This window comes from Cavia porcellus, unplaced genomic scaffold (assembly GCF_034190915.1).
Source record: "Cavia porcellus strain 051 isolate PalLab524CR breed Dunkin Hartley unplaced genomic scaffold, mCavPor4.1 scaffold_25, whole genome shotgun sequence".
Taxonomy (NCBI): Eukaryota; Metazoa; Chordata; class Mammalia; order Rodentia; family Caviidae; genus Cavia; species Cavia porcellus.
Window position 1 is genome coordinate 16,965,535 of NW_026947508.1, and position 25,322 is coordinate 16,990,856.

The window sequence follows — 25,322 nt, forward strand, 5'->3', positions numbered from 1 at the left end:
TGCAGATTCTTGACCTGCTAAGGCCAGGCCCAGGGTCACGTGGGACAGGGAAGTGGGGTCAGCAAAGCCCTAGCCGGGCGTGGTCTCCCATCCAGCTGCCATGCCCTCCCCAGAAGCTGCTTGGGCCTCTCCAGGCCTGCATATTTCTCTCGCTGTCAGGACCCCCATGGACAGGCTTCCCAGTCCCATCGGGTCCAGGCCACCAGGTCCCTGTGGCTCCTGTGCTCACTGAGATGCCCCTCCCATTCTTGGGGGGACGGGGCTCCAGGGAGGGGGTTGCATGCTCCACATCCTCTGCTTCTCTTTTCCAATACTATGGCCCCCGTAGCAGAGCCTGGTGAGCTGCACCAGGGGCCCAGGACTTCTTCACTTCCCGTCCCGTCTGTAGAGAGGAACAAGCTTGTGAGGACGCCTGGGGTGCTGGAGGTGAGGGGGACTCCCACCTCGGCACCGCGCTTACACACAGTGAACCCCACTGGGCAGAGGCCCCATCACTGGTAATGTTGGTGTGTGTGACGGTTATTATGTCATGCACGTGTCGCCCCACCACATCCCGGCCCCGGCACCGATGTGAGCCCGTCGAGCACACTGACTTCTTTCAGACGCGTCCAGCTTCCGTGGACTGAGGACAGGACAGTAATGCTAGCAGCAGTAATGATGTGGATGCCAAGAGCTGATGCCTATGAAGGGAATCTTTCTTGACTTGGGGTAATTTTCAGCTGGGCTGGAGCTCAGGACAGAGTCCTGCTCTCCTCTCTCTGGGGGTCTCATTAGCAGGCAGCAGTGAGCTGAGCCCCATCACCACCCCCTGTGCATAGTGCTCTGGGAGCCAGCAGGGTCCAGTGGGTGCTGAATTTACAGGTCCAAGAGCCAGGAGGGCACCTCCTCTCACCTTCCAGCAAGTGGACCTGTGTGGGCCAGTCCTGCCTGAGGACAGAGGCGGGGCCCTGGGGCTGGGTGTCTCTTCCTCTGTGAAACTCTTCTCCACGGCTGTCCCCAGGGATCAGGGGGACTAGAAGAAAGGCTTTGGCAATGTAAGCTGTTGTGGCCAGTGACAGGGGCCAGCCCACATGCTGAGATTCAGAACAGTGAGAAATCCTGCCCTTCACTAGGCTTCAGTGACGGGGAGCTGGGCTCCAGCCTGCCTGGGTCGCCTCTCCACCTTGTAAGTGCGGGTGGCAGGGTCCAGTCTGTGGCCTCACTCAGGGGATGGGCCAGGCTGTGGGGACCGGTGTTGCTCATGGAAGAAAGGAGGCTGCAGTCTGAGGCCTGGTCCCCAAGCCAGGCTCACAGGAGAAATGCGCAGGTGTCCCTGCCCAGGAAGTCAGGGAGGAGCCCGGGAGTCTTGTGTTTAATACATTTTCCAAGTGATTCTTCTGCCCAGCCTGGAGGAGAATCTTCGGTCCTCAAGGCTCTGTGTGCCCCACTGATTCTGCAGTCTGCCCTGCAGTCTGGGTTCAGAGGTCATCAGGGCTGATTACAGTATCACACGATGCCCAGACTGAAGGGCAAGGATTCTGGGCTCCAATGGCCAGTGCCCAGCTTGCTGATGTCAGTGCGTTTCAGGCCAGCCACTGATCTTGCTTCGACCCCCTTTTATACCATCACAGAACCTACAGCCGTCACGGGGTGATTCACAGAAGGAACACTTTACAATAAAGTCCCTGCGAGGTTAAGCCACTCTGGCATCAGGGGAGGCTGGGGCCAGAACCTATGTGCTTAGCCACAGTGTCCCTCCCTGTTCCCAGAACCTCCATCCACCAGGTGCCTGCTCCTTGCCTGACAAATCGGCAGCTACTAAGGTTTGGGCCATGGTCAACCTGATCTGTGCTGCCTCTTGGAGCAGACAGAAGGAGCAGGCAAAGAAATAAACAGAAGGAACAGGTATTAGCCAACCCATTTCACAGATGAGAATAGAGAGAAGTCACCTACTCAAGGTCACACAGCTAGCTTGCCAAATCCTGTTCCAGGAAGACAGGGTTGGGGGAAGAGTGTTCCAGGGTCAGCTGCTGGGTCTCAAGGGGCAGTGGGGGTGGGACTGGCATTTGTATGGAGTAGGCTGCCACAGTGGTGAGCAGGGTACTTTTGCCCCTTGTGCCAGGCCTCTGGGAATCTGTGCCACTCCAGGCGTCCACAGCAGCTCCCAGGGCTGGCAGGCTGGGCCAGACCGTTGGCACTAGTGGAGAGGCTGGATCGGACTCAGATTGAGCTGATTAATTTATCCAGGGCCCTGGCAGGAAACAGACAGGGAGCAGCTGGCAGGCTCTTTGGTGTTCCATTAATTGTGACAATGACTTTAACCCCAGATGTGGCACACTGCTACCCGGAGGCTCTGGCTGCGGTGTGGGGTGTGGAGGACGGGAAGCATAACCTTGCACAGGCGAGGTGAGGTTGGTGCTCCCGGTGCCTCTCTGGATGAGAACCCCTCCCCCACAGCCCTGGAGGCAGGCGGGTAGCCCGGGAGTCCCTGCCAGTTCAGGAGCACATTCGCTCCCTGATCAAGAAGTGCCTGCCTATGCCAGGCCTGAGCTCAGCCCTCTGCAGGCAACTACTCCCCACGTCATCTCAAGCCTCACAGAGGCAGGGCCTCCTTCTCAGTGGGAGACCTCATGAGGACAAAGGGAAGGACTTGTGACAAGCAGGCAGTGTCCACGGTATAGCTGACCCCAACATCTGTCCTTGGCTCCCCCTTGGGGACCTCTGGACTCAGCCCAGTGTCTGCTCCAGCAGGGCAGCCAAGACGGGCTCTTCCCTCCCATTTTTATTTTTTTTTACCGGTACCGGGGATCGAACCCACGACTCTGCACTTGCAGGGCAGGTGCTTGTGCCGCTGAGCTAAATCCCCAGCCCCTCTTTTATTTTTTTGTTGTTCAGTTGTCCGGCTAGGCTGAAACTTGTGATCCTCCTGCCTTAGCATCCCAAAGCTCTGGGATTAAAGGTTGTGTGCTGCCACACCTGGTACATCTTCACCATTTTTAAGTGGCATTAGATACATTCACCATTGCCACCACCCAGCTCCAGAACTCTTTTTTTGTCCACCACAGAAATTCTGTGCCCGTTAAATAATAATTCCCCCTCCCCCTCCCTGCAGCCCTGGCAACCACCATTTTATTTTCTGTGTGAATCTGACTAACCTAGGTACCTTATATAAGTGGAATTATACAATGTTTGTCCTTCTGTTTCTGGTTTATTTCATTTAGCATAATGTCTTCCAGTTTGATCCAGGTTGTAGGGTATATTAGAATTTCCTTTCTTTATAAGGCCTAATAGCATCCTGCTGTATGTAAAGACTGCATTTTATTTATCCATTTGGGCTGATTCCACATTCTGGCTTTTTAAAATTTTTTTACAATTCAATTTTTTTTGCCGGGATGTAGCTCAGCGGCACAGCGCCTGCCCGGCAAGCGCAAGGCCCGGAGTTCAATTCCTGGTACCAAAAAAGCAAATAGTAAAATAAACATAAATAAATAACAGACCCAAAAAATTCAATTTTCTGCAGCACTGGGGATCAAACCCAGGGTTTTACAGGTGCCGGGTGAGGGCTGAGTCTCTGAACAACACCCCTAGCTGCACATTTTAGCCGTAGTGTGGACGTGGATTTGCAAATACTTCAAGACCCTGCCCTCAGTTTTCGGGTGTGGACTGAGAATTGCTGGATCCTCTAGCAACGCTCGTTGTAATTTTTTTGAGGGAGCCTCCATTCTGTTGTCCACAGCGGCTTCACGGAGCACAAGGGCCCTGCTTTCTTCACAATCCAGCGACACTTGTTTCCTGGCTTTGTTTCTTTCTGATATAATAGCCATCCCACTGGGCATGGAGTGGTGGCTCGTGGTGGCTTTGATTTGTATTTCCCCAGTGATTCATGGCACTTAATATCTTTTCACGTGTGATCAGGCCATCTGTATATCTGCTTCAGAAAAATGTGTGTTTGGGTCCTTTGCTCACTTTTTAATTGGACTGTTTGTTTTCTGTGGTTGAGCTGTACGAGTTTTTCCGTTTTTCTTTGGATAGTAATCCCTTATCAGATAAATGATTCACAAATATTTTCTGCCATTGCGTGGGCTGCCTTTCCATTCTGTTGTGAGCGCCTGGTCTCTACCTGAAGTACGCCCAGCCAGCGCCTGGTACAGAAGCAATCAAACCTGATTCCCTTGCTTGCTGGGACTCGATGGGACCTGGGAGTCCCCAGCACTCAAAGAACAGCAGGGCAGAGTGAATCCTCAGTCAGGCAGTCACTCTGCAAGCACTAATACAGGGGGACAGGAGATGAGGGTACAGTGTACACTGCACAGTCCGGTTCATACATTGCAAGGTCCAGCTGGCAGCTGATAATGGAAACAACTTGCCAGTTTCCTTAAGCAAGTACCCTCACCCTAGGAGAGATGGACAAGGCCACTCAGGGCCACAGGTTAGGCTTTGGCATAGGAGAGGCCCGAGTGCCACTGCTAGCTAGGCTGTTTCTCCCTATCTAGGCAACCTCAGACCTGCGATGCATAAGTCTGACGCTCTCTTTTCCTCACCTGTACCAGGCCCTCAGTCACCGGTCCTTGTGAGACCTGGCAGCAGTGAATGTCCCCACTCGCCCAGCATGCGGGGGCGTGCCCTGTGATTTGGGGGTTGGCAGGAGGGCAGGCCCTCTCCCTTAGGGGCTGTGCTCTTTGTCCACAGTGGGACTCCATCAACGAGGTGGACGAGTCCTTCCATCCCATCCACACCTATCAGGTGTGCAACGTCATGAGCCCCAACCAGAACAACTGGCTGCGCACCAGCTGGGTGCCCCGAGATGGCGCTCGCAGGGTCTACGCCGAGATCAAGTTCACGCTGCGTGACTGCAACAGCATGCCCGGCGTGCTGGGCACCTGCAAGGAGACCTTCAACCTCTACTACCTGGAGTCCGACCGCGACCTGGGTGCCAGCACGCAGGAAAGCCAGTTCCTTAAGATCGACACCATCGCGGCCGACGAGAGCTTCACCGGCGCTGACCTGGGCGTGCGGCGGCTCAAGCTCAACACGGAGGTGCGTGGCGTGGGGCCCCTCAGCAAGCGCGGCTTCTACCTGGCCTTCCAGGACATCGGGGCCTGCCTCGCCATCCTCTCTCTCCGCATCTACTACAAGAAGTGCCCCGCTATGGTGCGCAACCTGGCGGCCTTCTCGGAGGCGGTGACCGGGGCCGACTCGTCCTCGCTGGTGGAGGTGCGCGGCCAGTGCGTGCGGCACTCGGAGGAGCGGGACACGCCCAAGATGTACTGCAGCGCCGAGGGCGAGTGGCTGGTGCCCATCGGCAAGTGCGTGTGCAGCGCCGGCTACGAGGAGCAGCGGGATGCCTGCGTGGGTGAGCGCGCCCCGCGGCGGTGGGCCGGCCTGGGCGGGACTTCCGGGGAGGGGCGGGGACAGCATCGTCTGCAAGCAGGGGGCGCATCTGGGGGGTGGGGGAGCTGGAAGGCTGCCTTTCAGTGCTCCAGGCCGGTTCTGTGCCCGAGGGAAGGGGAGGTGGGAGACAGACACTGGACGGTGTGGGGCAGAGCTGAGGGTATCTGTGCGCCTGGGTGTGTGCCTCAGCCAAGGAACGGTGCCACGGTGCCATGGTACCACGGCTGGCTGCGGGGTCAGGCATTGTTGTAGGCTCTTTGCATGATTTAAACCGTTTAATCCCGTGGAAAGTAGGAACTGTTATTATCTGGGTTTTAAAGATAAAGAGACTGAAGCATTGAGAGGCTAAGTAACTTGTCCAAAGTCACACAGCTAGCGAGCAGCCAAACTACGATTTCTACCCACGAAGTCTGAATATAGGGTCTGGGCTGGAAATTGCTAAAGTTCTAGGTAGTGGAGTGGAGGGACGTGGACCAGGGCCCTGGGTGGATGTGTGCAGGTAGGGGGCACTGTGAAGGTGTCCAGCAGGGATGTCTAGGGGAGCAGTCCAGCTGGGTTCGTGTTTGGGGGAAATTGCCAGGTCCTGCTGAGGATTTTTGAGGGTCCACATCTTGTACCAGTGTGTGCCGTGGTTGAACTTGGGTGCACCTATGTCAAGCCTGGAAGCAGGTGTGTGCTTGGGGGAACCCAGACCCCAGGCAGCGTGCATGCCTCTGTGTGTGGGGGAATCACCAGGCACCCTGAGAGCAGAGGACCTGTGGGTAGACAGCTGGTATCCAGCTGGCTCAGGATACGGCCTGGTTTTCCTGCCAATCCTTTGGGCACCCCCACGTAGCCGCTCAGCCACCAGGCACAGGGAAACCTGGCTGTGGAGCCCCTTGATTTCCTGGAGCAGAAAAGGTATAGAAGAGGACATGGTCCCATGTGGGGATCAAGAGAGATTAACATGCCTATAATCCCAGCTCTTTGGGAGGCTGAGGCAGGAGGGTGGCAAGTTAGACCCCAGCTTGGACAACTTAAAGTTGATGAGACACTGTCTCAAAATTTAAAAAGTGCTGGGAGAGGTAGAGAGAGAGAAAAAGAGAAAGAGGGAGACAGGGTAGGGGGAAGAGAGAGGGCGAGCCGGGATACATACTATAGCCTGTCTCTAACATCCTCTGTGAAATCTGGGACTGAGTCCCAGCAAGCACTAGGAATGTCCTCCTTGCCCTCTACTCTACGGAACAGGGCCTGGGGACTGCAGTTAGGGGCAGGGGACTCCAGCCTCCCTGCTCTGCTCCTGACAGGAAGACAGATTTCCTCCGTGCTGTTGGGACTGAGCAAGGCGGAGACTGGACCATCAGGCCACACACAGGCCCGTCTGTACCCAGCCGTGTCCAGCTGGGAGTCGTCTTGCGTAAAGACAACTTCTCCGTGGCCAGCTCTTCCTGTTTTCAGGCTTTCTGGCTTTCCCAAGAAACCTTTCTTCACGCTGCTGCAGCCTTTGCCTGTCCCACAGCCTAAGCCCCGAAGTGCCTGTTTCTGGATTTGTTTTGTGCTCTGTGGCTGTTGTCTAGGCTACTGGCCTCTTGTGGTCTTTATCACAGACATGCTGTGGCACCGACCACAAACATCCCTGTCGCCTTTGCAGTTTATAGGGAGATGCCTCACACAGGTTCACTGATCATTGTAACAAGGCAAAGATTATGATTCCATTTTACAGGAGGGGAAACTGAGGCACAAGATGTGGTACCACCTGCCTGGGTCTCCCTGGGGCTCTCACTGTGTGAGAGGTGGAACAGGAACCTGCAGTCAGAGCTCTCTTTCTCTGCGCAGGTGAAGGATTTTGGCCTTGTCCCGTCCTGTGTCTGGCTATTTTCTGTGCCAGACAGATTTCAGATGTCTGCCATGTGCAGGACTTTTGTGAATAGTCTCATTTATTAGGTCGGTTATCCACTCTGTTGAGCATCTGCAGCCTGGACCCGTCTCCCACCTCTGCAGGGCTTCCTGAGCCCACCCCTGACACTCTGCCCACAGGCTGGTGGGGCTCAGGGCACACAGAATAAAGCGCTGGATTATTTATGCTCCCTTCCCTGGCAACTTCAGAGCTGGAGGTGGTGTTGACCTTGAGCAGTGTACACTGGCCCACCTGATGTCACTTCTGACACTGAACCTGTCACTAACTCTGCGTGTAACCTGGCAGGTGGACAGTGGGCTTGGAAGAAGGTCTGGTGGACAGAGGAAGCCGTTCGGGCCTCTGGAGCCTGACAGCCTGGGATCAGATCCCTACACTGCTCTAAGGGGAGGGCCTCAGTGGCTCTCGTGCACACTGGGACTACAACACCTTTCTGAGAGGCCGTCCTAAGGATGAGAAGCCCTGTGAACTCCCCAGAGTGAGGGGCTCCCTGCTGCAGGTCCACAGCACACCAGAGGTAGGAAAGTCCAGGGAAGGAGCAACAGGACATCCCGAGGCTGGGGGAGGCCAAGGCCAGGCCCACTTCCTGGCGCTGGCCCATTAATAAAAAAGAAGGAAATGCCAAGGCTGGGTTAGGGAATGGCAGCGTATTTTGAATTTTGCATTTAAATCCTAATACAACATAATTATGCCAGTTGCAAGATAATTACAGGTTTTATAAAATACAGTAATTCATAGTGCACTACAAGCAGAACAATTCAGGAAGGAATGCTAGTTTGAAGTCACACAAGGAAGGAACTTTTGCAGGCCTGTCGGTGGACTTCTGTCACTGTGTCAGCACATTTGGAAGGAGCAGCACAGGTCCCAGGCGGAGGCCTGCAGGTGGAGCTGGGCCTGGCAGCCCCTCTGTGTCCCCTTCTTCACCTCACTCAAAGCCCCAGCACTTCCCCAGTGGGCAGCCCGAGAGTGGGGAGGATCCAGCCCAAGCAGAAGCTGGGGACACCCCGGGGACCATCCTGGCCACGTAAGGCAGCCCCTCCACCCTTCCCAGAGCCTGTCTTCAGGAGCCCTCTGGAAGCCTTTGGGCTCTGGCCAGTCTGAGGACCTGCTGCCCATGATCTCTGAGCAGATGGTGGAGAAGATGGGCTGGGAGGGGGTGCTGGCTCACCCACCCCTGGACCCTTCCTTCTAGCAACAAGAGAAGGGACCTTCAGCCAGAGCCAGGGCCAGTACCTTTCTTTCTCTTGCCTTGGGCTTCTATTCTCTCAGCTGTGCTCAGAGCCCCCCATAAAGTGTCACAGATGGAGGCAGTGAAGCCCTGAGGAGAAGGAACCTCAAGTCACATAGTTCTGCGGGGGCCTTGCTGAGATTGCACCAGAGAGGTAAAGTGACCAGGCCAGGGCTGCACAGCAAGGAGTGGTTGATGGCATCTCGAATCTCCCAGCTCTCCAACCAGAAAGCTCCCCACACTGCCGGGGCCTGACCCAGTGACCTCCCCTAGCACCTGGCCACTCTCCACACATCCCATGGCTCTTCCAGAAAGGGCAGGGACTCTCAGCCTCCCCGCATGGAGCACAGTCTGAAGTCTGAAGTCCCTGCTGCCATTTTTCCTGTCACCTGGACACAGAATATAAATCACCCTCTGCGGCCCTAATCATCTTTCTATAAATATCAGAGCCTCATTTCGGAGGGGAGCACGAACAAAGACATCCTTTGCCTTCCTGACTGTGTTTAAAATCTGATTTAGAATTAATTTCCTTTGGTCGTCCACAGGCGGACACCTTATTTGTCAAATCTCAAGCTCTTTGCAGGGGACAGCAGAGAGGTGCCCAGGGCCACGGGCAGCTGTCGGCCTGACAGGCGGCCTGGGCAAGGTGCCCTCGGCAGGGGCAGGAGCCCCTCCTGGCCCAGGGCCCGGTGTGTGGGCCACACAGACTCCGGAAGCATCACGGGTCGGCAGCAGGGCCAGGCCCCGGCCCAGAGCTATTCCATCTGTCTTAGCCTTGAATTCCCAGCCCAGCCACCAGGTCTCGGGGCTCCCTGAGGCCTGGTGATTAGTATTCTTATTAAAGATTATTTTATTTTCATTGCGTGGATTAATCTGGCCTTGACACGGTATAGCCATATGGGTATTAGCTGAGTGTGTGAGAACTGCCGACTGGCAGGCGACAGAATGAAAGAGCCACCTCTAAGCTCAGGGGAGGACATTGCAAGGTGAGAGGGGGGACAGGAGGCAGCAGTGTCCCAGCCTGGCTCTGTGTCCTGGCTCAGCTGAACCCAGGAACCCTGCAAGGCGCTGAAGCTCTGGAAGCAGCTTCCTCTCCAGCCCAGCAGTCACACTGAGGTCAGCTGCATCGGACCAACCATAGCAGTGGGTGCTGGGCACTGCCCCCCACCCCCGCCCAGATCCGCCCGTCTTCTCTCCTGGGCTCCCTTGGAGTGGGGGTGGGGTGCCACAAAACTGGGGTGCGTTTTCCCCACCCCAGCAGCTGTTTAACCCCTTGTAGCTCCTTAGGCCCCATCTCCAAAGCCACTTAGGGGGTTGCTGTCCCTCCCGATGCCAGGTTTTCTCTCAAGTTTGTAGAATTTTAGAAATTAACTCGGCTTTGGCTATTATAATAAAGAGATACAATCAACATGCAAAGAAGAAATGCCGTGAAGTGATGTTTGCAAGTAAAACTCTGTGGCACGGAGGCTTCCTGGATGGTATTTTGGAGTGGAACCCCAGTGAGCTTCCTGCTGCCCCCACTGTGAGGGACTTTGGTTCTGAGGGTGCCCTGGGCACTGCCTGGCTGGGTGGAACTACCTGGGGGCCCTGGGGTCACTCTCTGCCCAGGGCAGACAGTGATGGGGGCCTCTCATCTGGAAAACTCCAACAGTGTTAAGCAGCGTCTGCTCTGAGCAGCCTGTGTCGGTGCTGGTGACTTGGAGATGAGCCAGGATCTGCCCACAGGGTCTGCTCCTAGTCCAGGAGGAGAGTGAGACACACAGAATGTGCGACAGTAGGGACTGCAGCACAGGGAGGGGCATGGTGGCTTCAGGGTGTGTATGTTCAGTGCCTGAGTGTGTATGTGTATGTCATGGAGAGGCCCAGGGCTGCTGCAATGAAGGATTGGCTAAAAATAATACTGAAGGAGGAATTCAACATGTAGACAAAAGTGAAATACCATTTCAGGAAGAAGGCATGTCACATGCAAAGGTCCTGAGGCAGGAAGCATCCTGCTGCCAGTGGTTTAGTTAGGGCTCAGGACAGGGGTGAAAAAAGCTGCAAGTAAGTTTTGCACCAGTTGGTAGGCCTTTGGATGCCAGATTTTTCTTGTCAGGCAGAAAGTCCCCGAAGGGCTAAGCAAACAAGAACAGAGTAAGATGCACTTCTTAGAGATCCCTTCAACCTATGGTGTCTCTGCTGCCTGCGTGGCTGGCTTGTTATTCTGCAGGTTACAACTCAGCCTCCCCTGTTTCCTTGGGGAGGTAGCTCCTGCAGGCATCCTCTGTTTCACTGCTGGACACAATGGCAGCTTTGTTAACTGGGTGTGGAGGCCCCGGGAGTCCTGTTCAGGGCTGTGTCTCAGAGCCCAGAGCAGCCTGGTCGTGGGCCAAGCACCTGATAGAGGAGCAGGTGACTGATCTTGCTGGCGAGCTGGGAGGTGCCCAGTAGGGAGAGCTGGAGGCTGCAGGCCTCATCCAGGTGAGAGAGAAAGCAGGCGACAGTGGCTGGTGCGAGGTCCCTGGCGGCAGTGAGGTGGCAGGGATGGTGTGGGTCTGGCGGGGGAGAAGCCTGTGTCCCATCCGGTCAGCTCTCTTGAGGAGCTTGGCCTTGGCTGGCCCTTCACACTGGGCTGGACATGGGGTGGGAAGGCCTGTTGTAGGAGGAGTTGCGGAGTTTGGAGTAGCTCACTGCTCACTTCGGGGTTGTGACTTAGGAATCAGGGCCCCAGCCCAGCTCTGCTCTCATACAGACCCTTTCTGGGCTTCAGTCTTTTCATCTGTAAATGTGGGGAAGCTTGGGTAATGCTGTCCCTCTGGGGGTCCCACGGAGAGCTGTCCCGCAGCCTGCTTACCTGCAGCTGCCTTCTCTCTCACAGCCTGCGAGCTGGGCTTCTATAAATCAGCCCCCGGGGACCAGCTGTGCGCCCGATGTCCCCTACACAGCCACTCTGCAGCCCCTGCTGCCCAGACCTGCCGCTGTGACCTCAGCTACTACCGCGCAGCCCTGGACCCGCCCTCCGCAGCCTGCACCCGTAAGTACTGCACCAGGCCCAGCACCCTGGAGCCGCAGCCTGGGCTGGCAGCCATACCAGGTCTGTGGGTAGTGCAGGGCAGGGTCCTGTGGGGCCAACGCCCGGTCTGAGGTTGACAGGACGGTGACTCCTTAACAGTGGCCCTGACCACTCTGGACTCCCAGTTTTTTGTCATGGGTCACCTGCTGTCTCTCTAGGAAATTCTCTCCCTCCTGCCCTTGGTTTCTCCTTGCCAATCTAGAGGGCAGATGTCTTCCCAGCACAGAGCAGCGTGGTCATCTTCTGATCCTGACATCCTAGTGATTGAGAGCAAGCCAGGTTTTGACCTGTGGGTGCAGGGGACTCAGCAGCACCTTGTCACCATCATCCTAGATGGACCATTGGAACTGTTGTGTGCTGGGTGCTGCCTGTGTGTGTGGTACATGTATGAGTGTGTGCAAGGAGTGTGTGTGTGTGTGTGTGAGTCTGTGTGTGCTCCAGGATACCACAGGGATGGTGTGACTGTGTCCAGTGAAGACCTCTGTGCAGCTTTGTACCCCTGAGTGCGCAGTGTGCTCATGTAAAGGATTTTTGGGGGCGTTACATGGATGTCAGGATACCTGGAGGGGGCTCAGACGCTGGAGCATGTGTCTGGTGAGCTCAGCAGGTACTGCGTGTGTGTGCACGCCAGGCTTTGCAAGGCCTAGAGAGCAGGTGCGGGTGCTGTGTTCTTGAGAGGACTTGGGGATTCCATCGGCTGCCTGCCTGTGACTGTCTTGGTGGGCTGTGTTGTGGCTCCTCCATCCTGTCCTTCCCTTTCCCCACAGTAGCTGCCCACAGCCCACCCTAGCCTGGAGCTACGGCCCACGAAAAGCACCTCACTTCCCTATCCTGGCTTTGCAGCCCCATCGCTCCCCAGCCTCAGGCCCCCTGCATAGTCCTGTGAGGGCACAGTGCATTCACACCTGGTGTGCCAGCCACGCGCATGTGCCCTCCTGCCCTCCACTGTTCTGGCCAGACCTGTGCGGTGTCCCCATATGGGACCCGTCAGGCAAAAAAGACAGCATGAGAGGGCGAGAGCGTGGCTCCTCAGGCAGGGTGAGCCCGGCTCTCAGTGGTAGGCACTTGTGCACAGCTGGCTGGACTCTAGTCTCTTTCCAAACCCTGTAATTCAGTGCCTGAAGATCCTAAATATCCTGAGACTGTAAAAGCCTGGGCTTTTAGTATTCCACACCCTCCCGATGGCAAACACGTCTTCTCTGCAGAATGTTAGAGCCTGTGATTCTGAGATCCTGCAGTTCTGGTTTCTGAAGACCTCACAATTCCTGCCTAGGAATCTGAGAATTAGGATTCTGAAGTCCAGGCTCCTCATTCCCCCCAAGTCCTCCCAGCTCCTCCCCACCGGGACCACTGTTGGCCCCATCCCATGATCTGCCCAACAAGCTGGCCGCCTCTCTATGCAAAGTCTTCGTGCAGCCCAGACGGGTTGGGGTGGGGCCGCTTGGCATATTTAGCTGTTGGGGGACATATGAGGGACTTCCTGGGCTCCACTTTATGCCATGACAAGTGCCTAGTGACAGTTTACATTAAACCTAAAACAGACGGTAAGGAATGCATGGTGGGGACAAATAGCCAGGAAAGCAGGCTGCTCTGAGCACCCCAGACTGAGCGTCTCCCTCCAGGTCTGGGTGAAAGCTATGGGTCCTGCTTGGTGCTGGAGCTTCAGTTTCTGGGCCCAGCCCCTGACACCAGTCTGATGGCAGAGACACAGCCTCTGTCCTCAGGGAGCTTCTAAAGGACAGAGTATACGTGACTTTATTCTTAAGGAGCTCTGTGTGTGATGGTGCCTTTCCTGTGGGGAACTCCTGGCCCAAGTGCCAGGAGAGTTCTCTAGTGGAGAGACTGGACAAGCCCAGAGAAATACCTTTCTCCCCTCTGTCGTCCTCTGTCCCCCAGGGCCACCCTCAGCACCGGTGAATCTGATCTCCAGTGTGAATGGGACTTCTGTGACCCTGGAGTGGGCCCCTCCCCTGGACCCAGGTGGCCGCAGTGACATCACCTATAATGCTGTGTGCCGCCGCTGCCCATGGACACTGAGCCGCTGTGAGGCATGTGGGAGCGGCACCCGCTTCGTGCCACAGCAGAAGAGCCTGGTGCAGGCCAGCCTGTTGGTGGCCAACCTGCTGGCTCACACCAACTACTCCTTCTGGATCGAGGCTGTCAACGGTGTGTCTGACCTGAGCCCCGAGCCCCGCCAGGCTGCCGTGGTCAACATCACTACGAACCAGGCAGGTATGTGGAGATGTGCCAGCCCCAGCCTCCCAGGCTCAGGTCAGGGTGATACTTGGTCTTGCTGTGGGCTTGGGGCAAGCAGGTGCCTTTCTGGGTCCTGCCTTCCCTACCAGGACCCAGAGCTAAGGGCAATTCATGCCCTTAGAAATGTAAAACATGATCCAGACATGGTAATCCCAGTACTCAGTAATGTAATCCCAGTACCCAGTACTGTAATCCCAGTACTCAGAGGCTGTGGCAGAGAGACCATAACTTCAAGCTTAGCCTGGGCTACTTAGGGACTTAGCAAGACCCTGCCTCAAAATTAAAATCAAGCAAAGAGTTAGAATCGCTTTGATGATCATTTTCCAGCGCAGCTGCTGTGGCTGCCCCTGGGATGGCTCTGGTCGCACTGGTTTAGCCCTCAGCCATTTATCTGCTGCTAGCTGGCCACTGGGCAGAATTCAGCCCCTGGAAGCTCTTTCTTTCCAAACTCTGGTGGGACCTTCCTGTTTACAGTGACCACTTGATCTAAGAGACCACCGAGGGCAGCTTCCCTATGAACAGCCACCCTTGATGTGCCTAGGACCCCTCAAGCTCCTCCCAGCTCTGCAGCTCCACTTGGACACTGATGGAGAAGCCGTGGCCCGGAAAGCTGCCCGGTGTTGTCCACATAGGAAGTAGCAGTGGACACTTGCACCCAGGTCTCCACATTCCCTGTAAAGCAGCCTCCTCTCTGAGTCCAGGCTGTCCCTCCTGATACCCCAGCCTCACCCATCTTAGTGACTTGCTTTGTCACTGGGACACAACACCCACAGATTAAAGGAGGAGAGGTTCATTGTGGCTCACATCTTTAGTCTGATTGTCCACTAGGACAGCATGGCAGGGGGGCACAGTGGAGGAAAAGCTGCTCATATCATACAGCCAGGAAGCAGAGCGGAGAGGAGCCAGGCAAAGAGCAACCCTTCCAGGCCACACCTCCAGTGGCCCACCTCTAGCCAGGCCCTACCTCCTAACAGCAAGTCAGTCTGCACCCCCAATTCAGTCATCTTCCTAAAGCCACACCTCTGAGCACGTGAGGCTTTGGGGGACATTCTCGATATAAACAGGAATACCTCCCCGTGAGATCCCGCCACTAACAGTGCTTGGAGTTTGGCTCTGTGCTAGGTTGCCAGCACCACTGGGACGCAGACCTGCATACTGGTGCTCAGAGCCCTCCTCCTGCTGTCCACAGGGCCACTGAGAAAGGAGGCTGGTAGGCGGGGCGGAAGGAAGAGCAGAACCCTGCAGCATTAGCATCCAGTGCGCCCCTTCTTACAAGGACAACCACAGCCCCCTGAACCTCACTCTTTCCTGCCACCCAGCCCTTCCTCTTCCCTGAGAACCTCCTGGACGAGGCAGCTCTGCTGGGCCCACTGTACCCGCTAGCTCCCTGGAGGGCCCGCTGGCAGCAACCCTGCCAGGCGCCTCTCCTCAGCCACTCTCAGCACCCTGGGTGCATGGAATGGGTGCTTCCCCCCAACTTTTTTTGGCCTCAGTGTGTCTTCCTCTTGCTTTCATATGCCCACTGCACCCACTTTCCACCTCCGTCTGGCCTGTGCATCTCCATCTGTGCAAGTCCCCCTTCTTCTCAACCTGGCTGCAAGGCCTGGGGTCCCCAGGCACGTCCTGGGCCCTCCTCTCTCATGTGCCCAGAGCTATCTCTGCAAGGTGATCCCACCTTCATACCAACAGCCCCAGCTGCAGACCTGTCAGGGGGACCCAGTGCACACTCCTGTCTCCACTCCGAGTGGCACGCAAACCGCACCCCACCTTACACCTCCCACAGGGCCTGGTCTTAGGACAGGGCACCATTGGCCAACAGGCTACTCAAGCCCCACGATGGCACATCGTCCTCTGTAAGTCTCAGGGGCTCTCCTGCACAGCAATCACCTCCACTCCATGCTCAGCACTTTCTGGTCCATGCCCCTCTCATGTGTTGTCTGGACCACTCACGCGCCCCTCTGCCTCATCCCATGAATGGGTCCGACGCATGCCACACCTTGAGTAAACTGTAAAAGTGTAAGTGAAGCCAGACACAGCTAAAGAGGAAGCTGAGGCAGGAGAATTGCAATTGGAGACCATCCTGGCTCTGCAGGGCCAATTTAATGACCCAGTCTTAAAGTGTTTTAAAAAGCTCTGGGGATGTAGCTCAGTCAGAGCCCTTGCCCAGCATGTACAAGGCCCTGGGCTCTTAAATGGCTTCAGACTGAGAGCACATTCACTTTGCCATGTAGGCCTACCTGGCTCAGTACTTCCTGGGATACTGGCTGTGAACGCTGAGGCCTCCTTGCCACAGGGCTTCTCCTGCTCAGGGTTTCTCCTGAGCTGGAGTCTCTCACTTTTGTCTTTACTGTAGCAGAGATTTGCCCCTGTGTAACCCAGAGACAGCCAGTGACTTGACTGGGTGAGGTCCCTGCTAATGAGAGAGGGAGCCCAGTTGTGAGCCCACACCCATCCCAGGCAGGCCCCCAGCCCCCCAGCACAGTTCTGCAGTTGCTTCTTGGTTTTCCAAATACAGAGTCATCCAGCAGCATTTATCTGGCACCTCCTTGTGCAGTCCCTGCCTTCAGGGAGCTCCCAAAAATAGTGGGCAGACAGGACGGGGAGGAACTGGCCAGGTGGGGCAGAGTCAGAAGGGACGGGAGGTGTGAGAGAGAGGGCTGGACAGGGCTGCAGGCAGCGGGCAGTTTTTTCAGTCTGGCCTTGGCAGACTATACGCAACACCTTCCTTCGGGAAAACAGGTAGGGGTGGAGGATGGGTGAGACGAGCTGGGGGACCAGCTGTGCCAGACAACTGTTGAGCTCAGGTGGGAGAAATCCAGAGCATCCACTGCAGCCAGGCCTGACCAGATGAAGCCCACCGCGCATCGCCGACGCGGGCAGGCTGTGCAGACCCGGGACTGACGCAGTCCCTGGCTGTGCGGTGGAGACAGGGGCGCTGGCTCCCCGGGTCCGGGAAGGGGTGATCAGCAGCTAGGATCCTGGGAGGTGGGGACGGAGAAAAGGGCCCGGGCAGAGCCCCCCACCCACCGGCCGCGGCTCCCCAGCCCCGTCGCAGGTGGTGGCCATCAGGCAGGAGCGCGCCGGGCAGACCAGCGTGTCGCTGCTGTGGCAGGAGCCCGAGCAGCCCAACGGGATCATCCTGGAGTACGAGATCAAGTACTACGAGAAGGTAGCGGGCGGCCGGGGCGGGCGGGCGGCGGGGCGGGGCCTCGCTGACCACGCCCCCTCCGCAGGACAAGGAGACGCAGAGCTACTCCACGCTCAAGGCGGTCACCACGCGCGCCACCGTGTCGGGCCTCAAGCCGGGCACGCGCTATGTGTTCCAGGTGCGAGCGCGCACCTCGGCGGGCTGCGGCCGCTTCAGCCAGGCCATGGAGGTGGAGACCGGGAAACCCCGTGAGTGCAAGGGCGGGGCGGGAAAGGGGGCGGGGCTAAAGGGGGCGGTGCCACGCAGGGGTCCTGCCCCGAAGGGCGCTGCTGTCTGTGCTTTTGCTGGGAGGAAATCGAGGCTCAGAGAAGGATGGGTGCTTGCCCGAGGCCACACAGAAGGCCACAGCTCGTTCCCCCTGCTGGGTTTTCCAAAGCATCACTGAGCATCACAAGCCTGTGATGTCTCTTGCCAGGGCCAGGGCACCACTTAAAACGTCCAGAGGCAACTCTGAGATGGTGCTGCCGGTGTTCCCAGTTTAGGAGGAGGTAGAGTCAAAGCAGTAATAGTTTGTCCAAGGTCACAGGGCATTAGAACTTGGTAGGTCTGGGGTCCCAGGTCCAGGTCCTTCTCTTGTGACATCCTGCAGCCAACCCCCAAGGAGTCCACAGATGTGATCTGGGGCCAGCAGCATCAAGTTACCTCAGGGCCCCAACCCTTCGGGTCATGGGGGCCCCACGTGGGGTTTGTACATCCCTCAAGGTGGCTCTGAGGCACTGGGATCTGGGAAAAGCTGGCTTAGAGGTTTTCTCCTTCCCCACCGTATCCTCCCGCCTCCTGCCACTCCCCTGGTCCCTGGGAGTCCTAATCACCCTGAGAGTGGACGTGGAAATCCTGTCCCTTCTGTCCCATTTACTCAGTAGCCTGGAGAAAATTCCTCGAGGTCTCTGAGCCTCGGTTTTCTCATCTGAAAATGCAGATATTGCTGGGCTCTCCCGGCAGGGCCTTGGGGGGTGGGGGATAAGCCAGGCTTGCATGTGCAGTGCTCAGCTTGCTCCATCTTGGGACTGAGAGTGACAGGCAGGACAGGTGTTTTGGGCTCATCTGTATTCTGCTCAGAGAGGTGAAAGTGACTCTCCCCAGCTTACACAGCTCGGCAGCCGTGGCTCCAGGCACTGGAAAGCCAGGCAGCCCCAGGCACAGGGATTGTGGGGGAAGCTGAAAGGGAATGGGTGGGGGCAGAAGGCTGTATCTTGGCTATGGAGGCTGCCCGCTGGGCCCTGGGGTGCCTGGGCAGGCTGGGAGGGCTGTCGGGTGCCAGGGCCTGAGCAGCCCCCATCTTCACCCCCTGACCTCTCAGGGCCCCGTTATGACACCCGGACCATCGTCTGGATCTGCCTGACGCTCATCACAGGCTTAGTTGTACTTCTTCTCCTTCTCATCTGCAAAAAGAGGTAGGTGGTCCTCGTCCCCCAAGCCCTCTTCTCAAGTGCTGTGCCTCCTGCTTACCCCATCCCCCTCATTTCCAAACACATTGTCTTGTTTAATCTCAGTGATGCTTCAGTGAGGCAGAGATGATATGGCTTCACTTTTCAGGGGGGTAAATTGGGGACCAGAGAGGTTAAATTACTTGCAGAAGTCACACAGTGGGTAGACACCAGAGAGGGGACACCAAGCCTGTCAGAGTGGGACCATGCTCTCAGTCCCTGTCTCCTCTCTCCCACTCTGTTCCAGAGGAAGGTGGAGGTGGAGGTGGAATGGGGCTTAGCATCTCAGACAGGAGAGATCAGAAGGACAATGGAACAGATGGAGAAACCAAGGCCGGGGAAGGGAAGGGGTCCGTCAAAGCCATGCAGTGGAGTGAAGTTGGGGTTGGTTCTGTGTCTTGACGGGGCTTTGTTGTGAGGCTCAGCAGTACTTGAGGGTGTGATGCAGGCTGCAGATTTCTCTGTGACTGTCACAGTTCAGCTGGGTGGGATGAGGGCTGGAAGGTGGAGATTCTCCCCTGCAGCCCTCACAAGGGGACTGAGCTGACCTATCAGAAAAGGGGCTCAAAGAGAGGAGCCCTGACCTGTCTCCTGCTGTGACTGTCCTCACAGGCACTGTGGCTACAGCAAGGCCTTCCAGGACTCTGACGAGGAGAAGATGCACTACCAGAGTGGGCAGGGTGCGTGCAGGGCCCAGGTTTGGGGTGAGGGGTGCCCAGGGGCCCCAGGCAGGGCCAGTGGCCCAGTTCAGGAGGAGATGGGTGCCCACAGGAAAGGCCAGGGCCTCAGAGAGAAATACCAGGTGTCACAGAGACCCGGGACCAGAGGGACAGTCTGCTCCCCTGGGTGACTCCCAGACCCCCTCAAGGATGCAGAAGACCTCTCACCCTCCAGAGAAAGAGTGTGGACGTGTGTACCTACACACTTTGCGTGGGACCTCAGGACATTCACACACTCTTGGACAAGGAGATTTCCTACAAGGAGATTTCCAGGATTTTATAGGGATCAAAGCAAACGTGGGGATACCCCAGGACCCCACTTTTGTGCCCATTAGGATTAGTACTGATTCTCACTGGCTGGGATGCAGGCTCCAAATCCTTCTGACCGGTCTTTCAGGAAACTACTGGCAGTCTGAATTGGCATCTGTGATAAAATCCATTTTTGGCTGTGTCGCTACCTAGAGCAGTTTAGAAAGCTCTCAAGGACTCTAGAAGTGACCATGGAAAACAATAGACACACAGCAACCCAGACACCAGAACTACTCCACAGAGGCCCCATTTTCACCTGCACACATTGGTGGGATACCTACTGTTTGCCATTACATCCAGGGGTTCCCAGAGACACCCTTCTCCCCACCTAAGACTCACCCCCGGCCCAGAGAATGCTGGGAGAGAGAACCCACTGACAGCCCTTCTCCTGGACCCGCTGACAGCCCTTCTCCCCTGGCTCCTCAGCACCCCCGCCTGTCTTCCTGCCCCTGCACCACCCCCCAGGGAAGTTGCCAGAGCCCCAGTTCTATGCAGAACCCCACAACTATGAGGAGCCGGGCCGGGCAGGCCATGGTTTCACGCGGGAGATTGAGGCCTCCAGGATCCACATTGAGAAAATCATTGGTTCAGGTAAGCCGGGGTGTAAGGGGGGCCCAGGAGGGAGAGAGAAACTGAGGGGGAGAGCTGGGGAGAGCAGCAGGGCCCCACTGCCCTCTCCCACCAGTCCTTCTTGGGATGTCCAGGGGAGTCTGGAGAAGTCTGCTATGGGCGGCTGCGGGTGCCGGGGCAGCAGGACGTGCCTGTGGCCATCAAGGCCCTCAAAGCTGGCTACACAGAGAGGCAGCGGCGGGACTTCCTGAGTGAGGCGTCCATCATGGGCCAGTTTGACCACCCCAATATCATCCGTCTGGAAGGCGTCGTCACGCGCGGTAGGTCCCGGGTAAGGGCAGCCTGCAGGGCCCCTCCTGGACAGACGGAGCTCTGAGTCCTCCTCTGGGCCTTCTTCCTGCCCTTGTCCCCTTGGTTCAGGCCCTCGGATGACCCTGCTGGGACTCCTAGGCTCCCTGGGACCCTCAGTGCTAACCCAGCTTCTGGGGTGGGGCATGTTGCTGGGGTTACCAGTGAACAGCCCCGTCCTTTGCCAAAAGCCAACCATCTCCCCTCCACCATCCAGGCCGCTTGGCGATGATCGTGACCGAGTACATGGAGAACGGCTCTCTGGACGCCTTCCTGAGGGTGCGTGTCCAGGCCTCACTGCCCACATGGATCAGACTGGGGGTAGGGAGTCCAGCCAGGGTGATGGGTGACGGTGTGACCCATCGCCCCTGGAACAGGGGGAAACAGGAAGGGTCTTCAGGGCCAGCCATTCAAACGCCTCTCAACCCCAAGTCCTGCTGCTCCATGGGGTCTACCTGCCAGGCCAAAAGGGGTGTCTGTGGGGGTCTAGTGCTGCCTACACCACCACCTTAGAAGAGGTGGCTAGATTCACATCCCTGTCCTGCTGCGTGTCTGCATGGGGTTGTGAGGCCTCTGTTTCTCCTGCAAAATGGAGGCTGTGGCCACCCCACCTGCCTCCCAGTGCTGCCAAGGGTGCACGGGGGCCCTTGGACTGCAGGTGTTCCTGTAAGCAAAAAAGGACTACACACCACTGAAGCAGCCGTCTCCATTCTCAAGTGTCACCCATGCAAGCAGGACACCTGCCCTGCGGCCAGGCCCCTCACTGCCCTCCCCAAAGCCCATGACATGCCATGGCATGCCCCTTTGCAGATCCATGACGGCCAGTTCACCATCATGCAGCTGGTGGGCATGCTCAGAGGTGTGGGTGCCGGCATGCGCTACCTCTCAGACCTGGGCTACATCCATCGAGACCTGGCCGCCCGTAATGTCCTGGTTGATGGTAACCTGGTCTGCAAGGTGTCTGACTTCGGGCTCTCCCGGGTGCTGGAGGATGACCCCAACGCCGCCTACACCACCACGGTACGTGGCCCGCACACTGCCCCAAGAGCCAGATGGCATGGGGGGCTCTCCCAGGACACCTGCGGGCAGCAGCTTCAGGGTCACCTCCAGCCTCTGGGAATCTCCCCGCTGGGACACGGGGACAGTTTTGCCTTCCTTTTCTTGGTCACCGGCTGCCTGGGGAATACAAGGCTGGTTCCAACTGTCACTTCCTCCACGTCACACACAGATTCCACATCTTTCTCTGAAAGCAGCTGTATTCTTGTGTGCTTTGTGGAAGCCTGGGCTTCTCTCACTGTACCTTGGAATTGCCGTGAGCAGGAGCCTGGTACAGCTTCTCCGTTAGCTCTCTCCCACTGGGCCTCTAAGTCAGGTTTCCCCAGAGAAGAGAGGCTGGGACCAAAGAAATTCAGGGGAGAGAGAAGGGAGAGGAGGAGTTTAAAAATGCCCAGGCCTGTTTTCCATACTCCCTTATGGTTCAGACCTTGACCTGTTGACTGGCGTTTACTGAGCAGCTACTGAGTGCTGTGCACTCTGCACAGTGTTCCATCCTGTCTTCACTGTGCTTTGTGAGGTCTGCCCCGCAGGACCGGTGTTTCCAGAAGGCAGGGGCCATGTGTCCCCCCTGGCCTGAGAGATCCCCTGACTCAGGATGACGAAGAAGCTCAGATTCAGCTGCCCAACCCTTTCCTGTCCATCACAGGGCGGGAAGATTCCCATCCGCTGGACAGCTCCAGAGGCCATTGCCTTCAGGACTTTCTCCTCAGCCAGCGACGTGTGGAGTTTCGGCGTGGTCATGTGGGAGGTGCTGGCCTATGGCGAGAGGCCCTACTGGAACATGACCAACCGGGACGTGAGTGCGCCCTCGGGCGGGCAGTGCGCAGGGGCCTGGCGGGAGGCGTGGCCTGAGCCCAGCGCTGCTCTCCCTGCAGGTCATCAGCTCTGTGGAGGAGGGGTACCGGCTGCCCGCACCCATGGGCTGCCCCCGAGCCCTGCACCAGCTCATGCTCGACTGCTGGCACAAAGACCGCACCCAGCGGCCTCGCTTCTCCCACATCGTCAGCGTCCTGGACGCGCTGATTCGCAGCCCTGAGAGTCTCAGAGCCACGGCCACAGCCGGCAGGTGCCTCGCCCCCACTCCAGCACCGGCCCAGAACAAGCCTGGACTTAGTCCACTCCCTGAGTCAGCTTGGGCTGACCTTGGACCAGACCCAGCCTGGGCTCGAACTCTATCCCCCACCTCCCTGGGATCCAACCTTGAGAACCCTCTGCCCACTGCTCAGCTGGGAGGGGGGCTGAGGGTCACCAGTGCCGGGGTCCCCTGGCAGGCCACTAACACAGGGCCCTGTGCATCAGGTGCCCACCCCCTGCCTTCGCCAGGAGCTGCTTTGATCTCCGAGGGGGCGGGGGTGGCGGCGGGGGCCTCACCGTGGGGGACTGGCTGGACTCCATCCGCATGGGCCGGTACCGAGACCACTTCGCCGCCGGCGGTTACTCCTCGCTGGGCATGGTGCTGCGCATGGATGCTCAGTGAGTGAAGGGTGCTGGTGGCAGTGCACATTGCTGGGCGTGGGGTGGGGACAGGGCAGGGGCAGGGCCTGCAGCGGGGCATTTCCAGGGGACAGGCACAGGGCTGTCTTCCTGGCCCCAGACCTCCCCGGTCAGCCTGGTCAGCACTTCACTTCCTCTGCAGGGACGTGCGTGCCCTGGGCATCACTCTCATGGGCCACCAGAAGAAGATCCTGGGCAGCATCCAGACCATGAGGGCCCAGCTGACCAGCACCCAGGGGCCCCGTCGGCACCTATAACTCGGGCATAAGGTCATGCCGGCTATCAGAAGACCAAGTCAGCGGCGGTCAGAACATCCCCAGAGCTCTGCCTGTCCTGCTCTCAGGAGCTAGGGAGGCGAAGTCTCCGCTGCAGTACCTGGAGTCACAAGGGTCACATACCTGGACTGGGCCTTTGGTGCTCAGCATGGCCCGGACAGCTGCCTCCTGGGGCAGAGGGCTTCCTTTCTGCCAGAGCCTTGGGCCTCGACTCACAGAGTCCAACAGAGACATTGCTCACTGCCTCGTGTGTGCGTGCGTGTGTGTGTGTGTGTGTGTGTGTGTGTGTGTGTGTGTGTGTGAGTGTGCAGTGGGGGTGTGATCTCATGAGGTTGCGGGGGGCCATGTGGAAAATGTGTGATCACCTGTGTGTCCACAATCAGGTCCCAGCATGCTGTGCAAGTGTTAGAATGTGTGTGCTTGTCCTTGGGGCTGGAGCCACACACGTGTGACTGGGGCGATCATGAATCAGGAACTCATTCATGTGAGCAAGGAACTCAGTGTGGCACTGCCCAGGTCCCAGCACCTACGGGGACTGAGCAGTGGCTCTTGCTTACCCTCTGGCATGTCTGGAGGTTGGAGCCAGGGGCTGCTTCTGAACCACACCAGCACTGGGCCCGCCCTGGTCCCCGCCTAGGTGAGCCCATCCCCGGCTGTATCTCAGGTCCGGGGCCTCCCGCCAGCTGGGGGGCCACCTGCAGCTTCCACCTGGCTCCCACTGCTGCTCAACAGGAAAACAGGGTTCCTGGCCAGTCCCTCTGGCCACCTTTCTCATAGGCATCAGGGTAGAGCACTCAAGATGCCCTTGGCTGGACTTCGGCTGCCTGGCAGGGGCCAAGGGGCTGGTGACTCCCCTCTGGTTCTGGTGCCCCCTGCAACACCAGGTCTCTTCCAGTGGAAGCCCCTTTGCCAACATCTCACCGCCTAGCCCCACCCCATCCCCACTCCATCCTGCCCCGGGGTCAAGGAATATAAGATCCTAGCCCCACCCGCCATCCTGTACCATGTGAGAAGACCCACCCTGGAGAGAGGGACACCTTACCCAAGGTCACACAGCAACCGAGTTTCAGGGTTGGAGACTCCTGCCTCCCACCCCGGGGCTCGGTTTCCCCAGGCAGCCAGCTGTGGTGGGAAGCAGGGGCCTGGGAAGCACCCCTCCCCGACAGACCCTCCCCTTTACGGCCCACCAGGGTATGTAAATATCTCTTTTCTACCATGTCAGAGTATTTTTTCCTCACTTCTGACAATGCAAAAATGTTCTTCAAAGCACATAAAAAACACGCAGGGTGAGAAAGGCCCATCCCAGGGATGTCTGGCAGGCAGGGCCCAAGGAACCCCCCCATCCCCTGCCAGATCCACAGGGCCACCCAGCTTCCAGCCCCTGCCCTGCTCCTCCCCATAGCCAGCACAGCTACCCCGCGAGTCACCAGCACTGAGCCCCCTTTCCCTTCTGCAATAATTTGGGGAGTCTCAGCCTGTCCAGGTGCCGCGGCCAGCTCTCTCCACCTCTATATATTATATTACTATATAGCCGAGCTGCTCTTCCTTCCTATGGAAGTGGGACACACGGTCAGGACTCGAGCAGGGAGGACCCTGTGTTCCTCCCCACCCCACCCCAGTCTCACCCGGTTTGTGGGCTTGGGATCCTCACAGTTACAGGGGTACATGGGGCTGGCACTAGCTGAAGTGTGGCCCCTGCTCTGAGTGGGTTCCTCTCGGGTCCCAGGGGTCTGCCTCTCAGTGGTCCCCATCCTGAGTCTTGAACTTACCCACAAATAGAATAAATTCTGCCTCATCTTTGCTCATGTCTCATGTTTCCCGTCCCTGCTGGTGGGGAAAGGAGTAATCTTGTTCTCACCGTTTCCTCCTGGGCTCCTTGTGTTTCCCAAGAAGTGAGCAGTGCACCCATGTTACTCATGGGGAGGCTGGATCTCATCTAGGTCAACTTGCCTGAAGTCAAACGTGGGGTTGGGGGATGAATCAAACCCGATTTGCTACACTTAAAGCCTGTGGTCTGCAAGGAGGTTCTGTCCTCTAAGACGCAGATGGCGCTCACCACCACAGTGCAGTCCTTAGAGCTGGACAGTGCCCTCGCCTGAGTCCTGGGGAAGAACAC

The 25,322-nt window shown here is 57.5% G+C and overlaps 1 protein-coding gene across 3 annotated transcripts in view; it reads left to right on the forward strand.

Moving 5' to 3' along the window:
• Window positions 1–25,007, forward strand: part of Epha8 (EPH receptor A8) — a 30,317-nt gene extending 5,310 nt beyond the window's left edge. Inside the window, exons 3-17 of one of the 3 annotated variants that reach the window (XM_063235721.1) lie at window positions 4,669–5,332; window positions 11,350–11,505; window positions 13,441–13,776; window positions 16,845–16,969; window positions 17,034–17,196; window positions 18,309–18,402; window positions 19,048–19,115; window positions 19,890–20,054; window positions 20,168–20,353; window positions 20,599–20,660; window positions 21,192–21,401; window positions 22,084–22,233; window positions 22,313–22,503; window positions 22,737–22,910; window positions 23,074–25,007. In XM_063235721.1, the coding sequence (XP_063091791.1) occupies window positions 4,669–5,332; window positions 11,350–11,505; window positions 13,441–13,776; window positions 16,845–16,969; window positions 17,034–17,196; window positions 18,309–18,402; window positions 19,048–19,115; window positions 19,890–20,054; window positions 20,168–20,353; window positions 20,599–20,660; window positions 21,192–21,401; window positions 22,084–22,233; window positions 22,313–22,503; window positions 22,737–22,910; window positions 23,074–23,188 (2,859 nt within the window). In that variant the 3' untranslated portion in view covers window positions 23,189–25,007. The other 2 variants (XR_010042993.1, XM_063235722.1) reach the window with 2 other exon arrangements.
• Window positions 25,008–25,322: the final 315 nt, after the last annotated feature.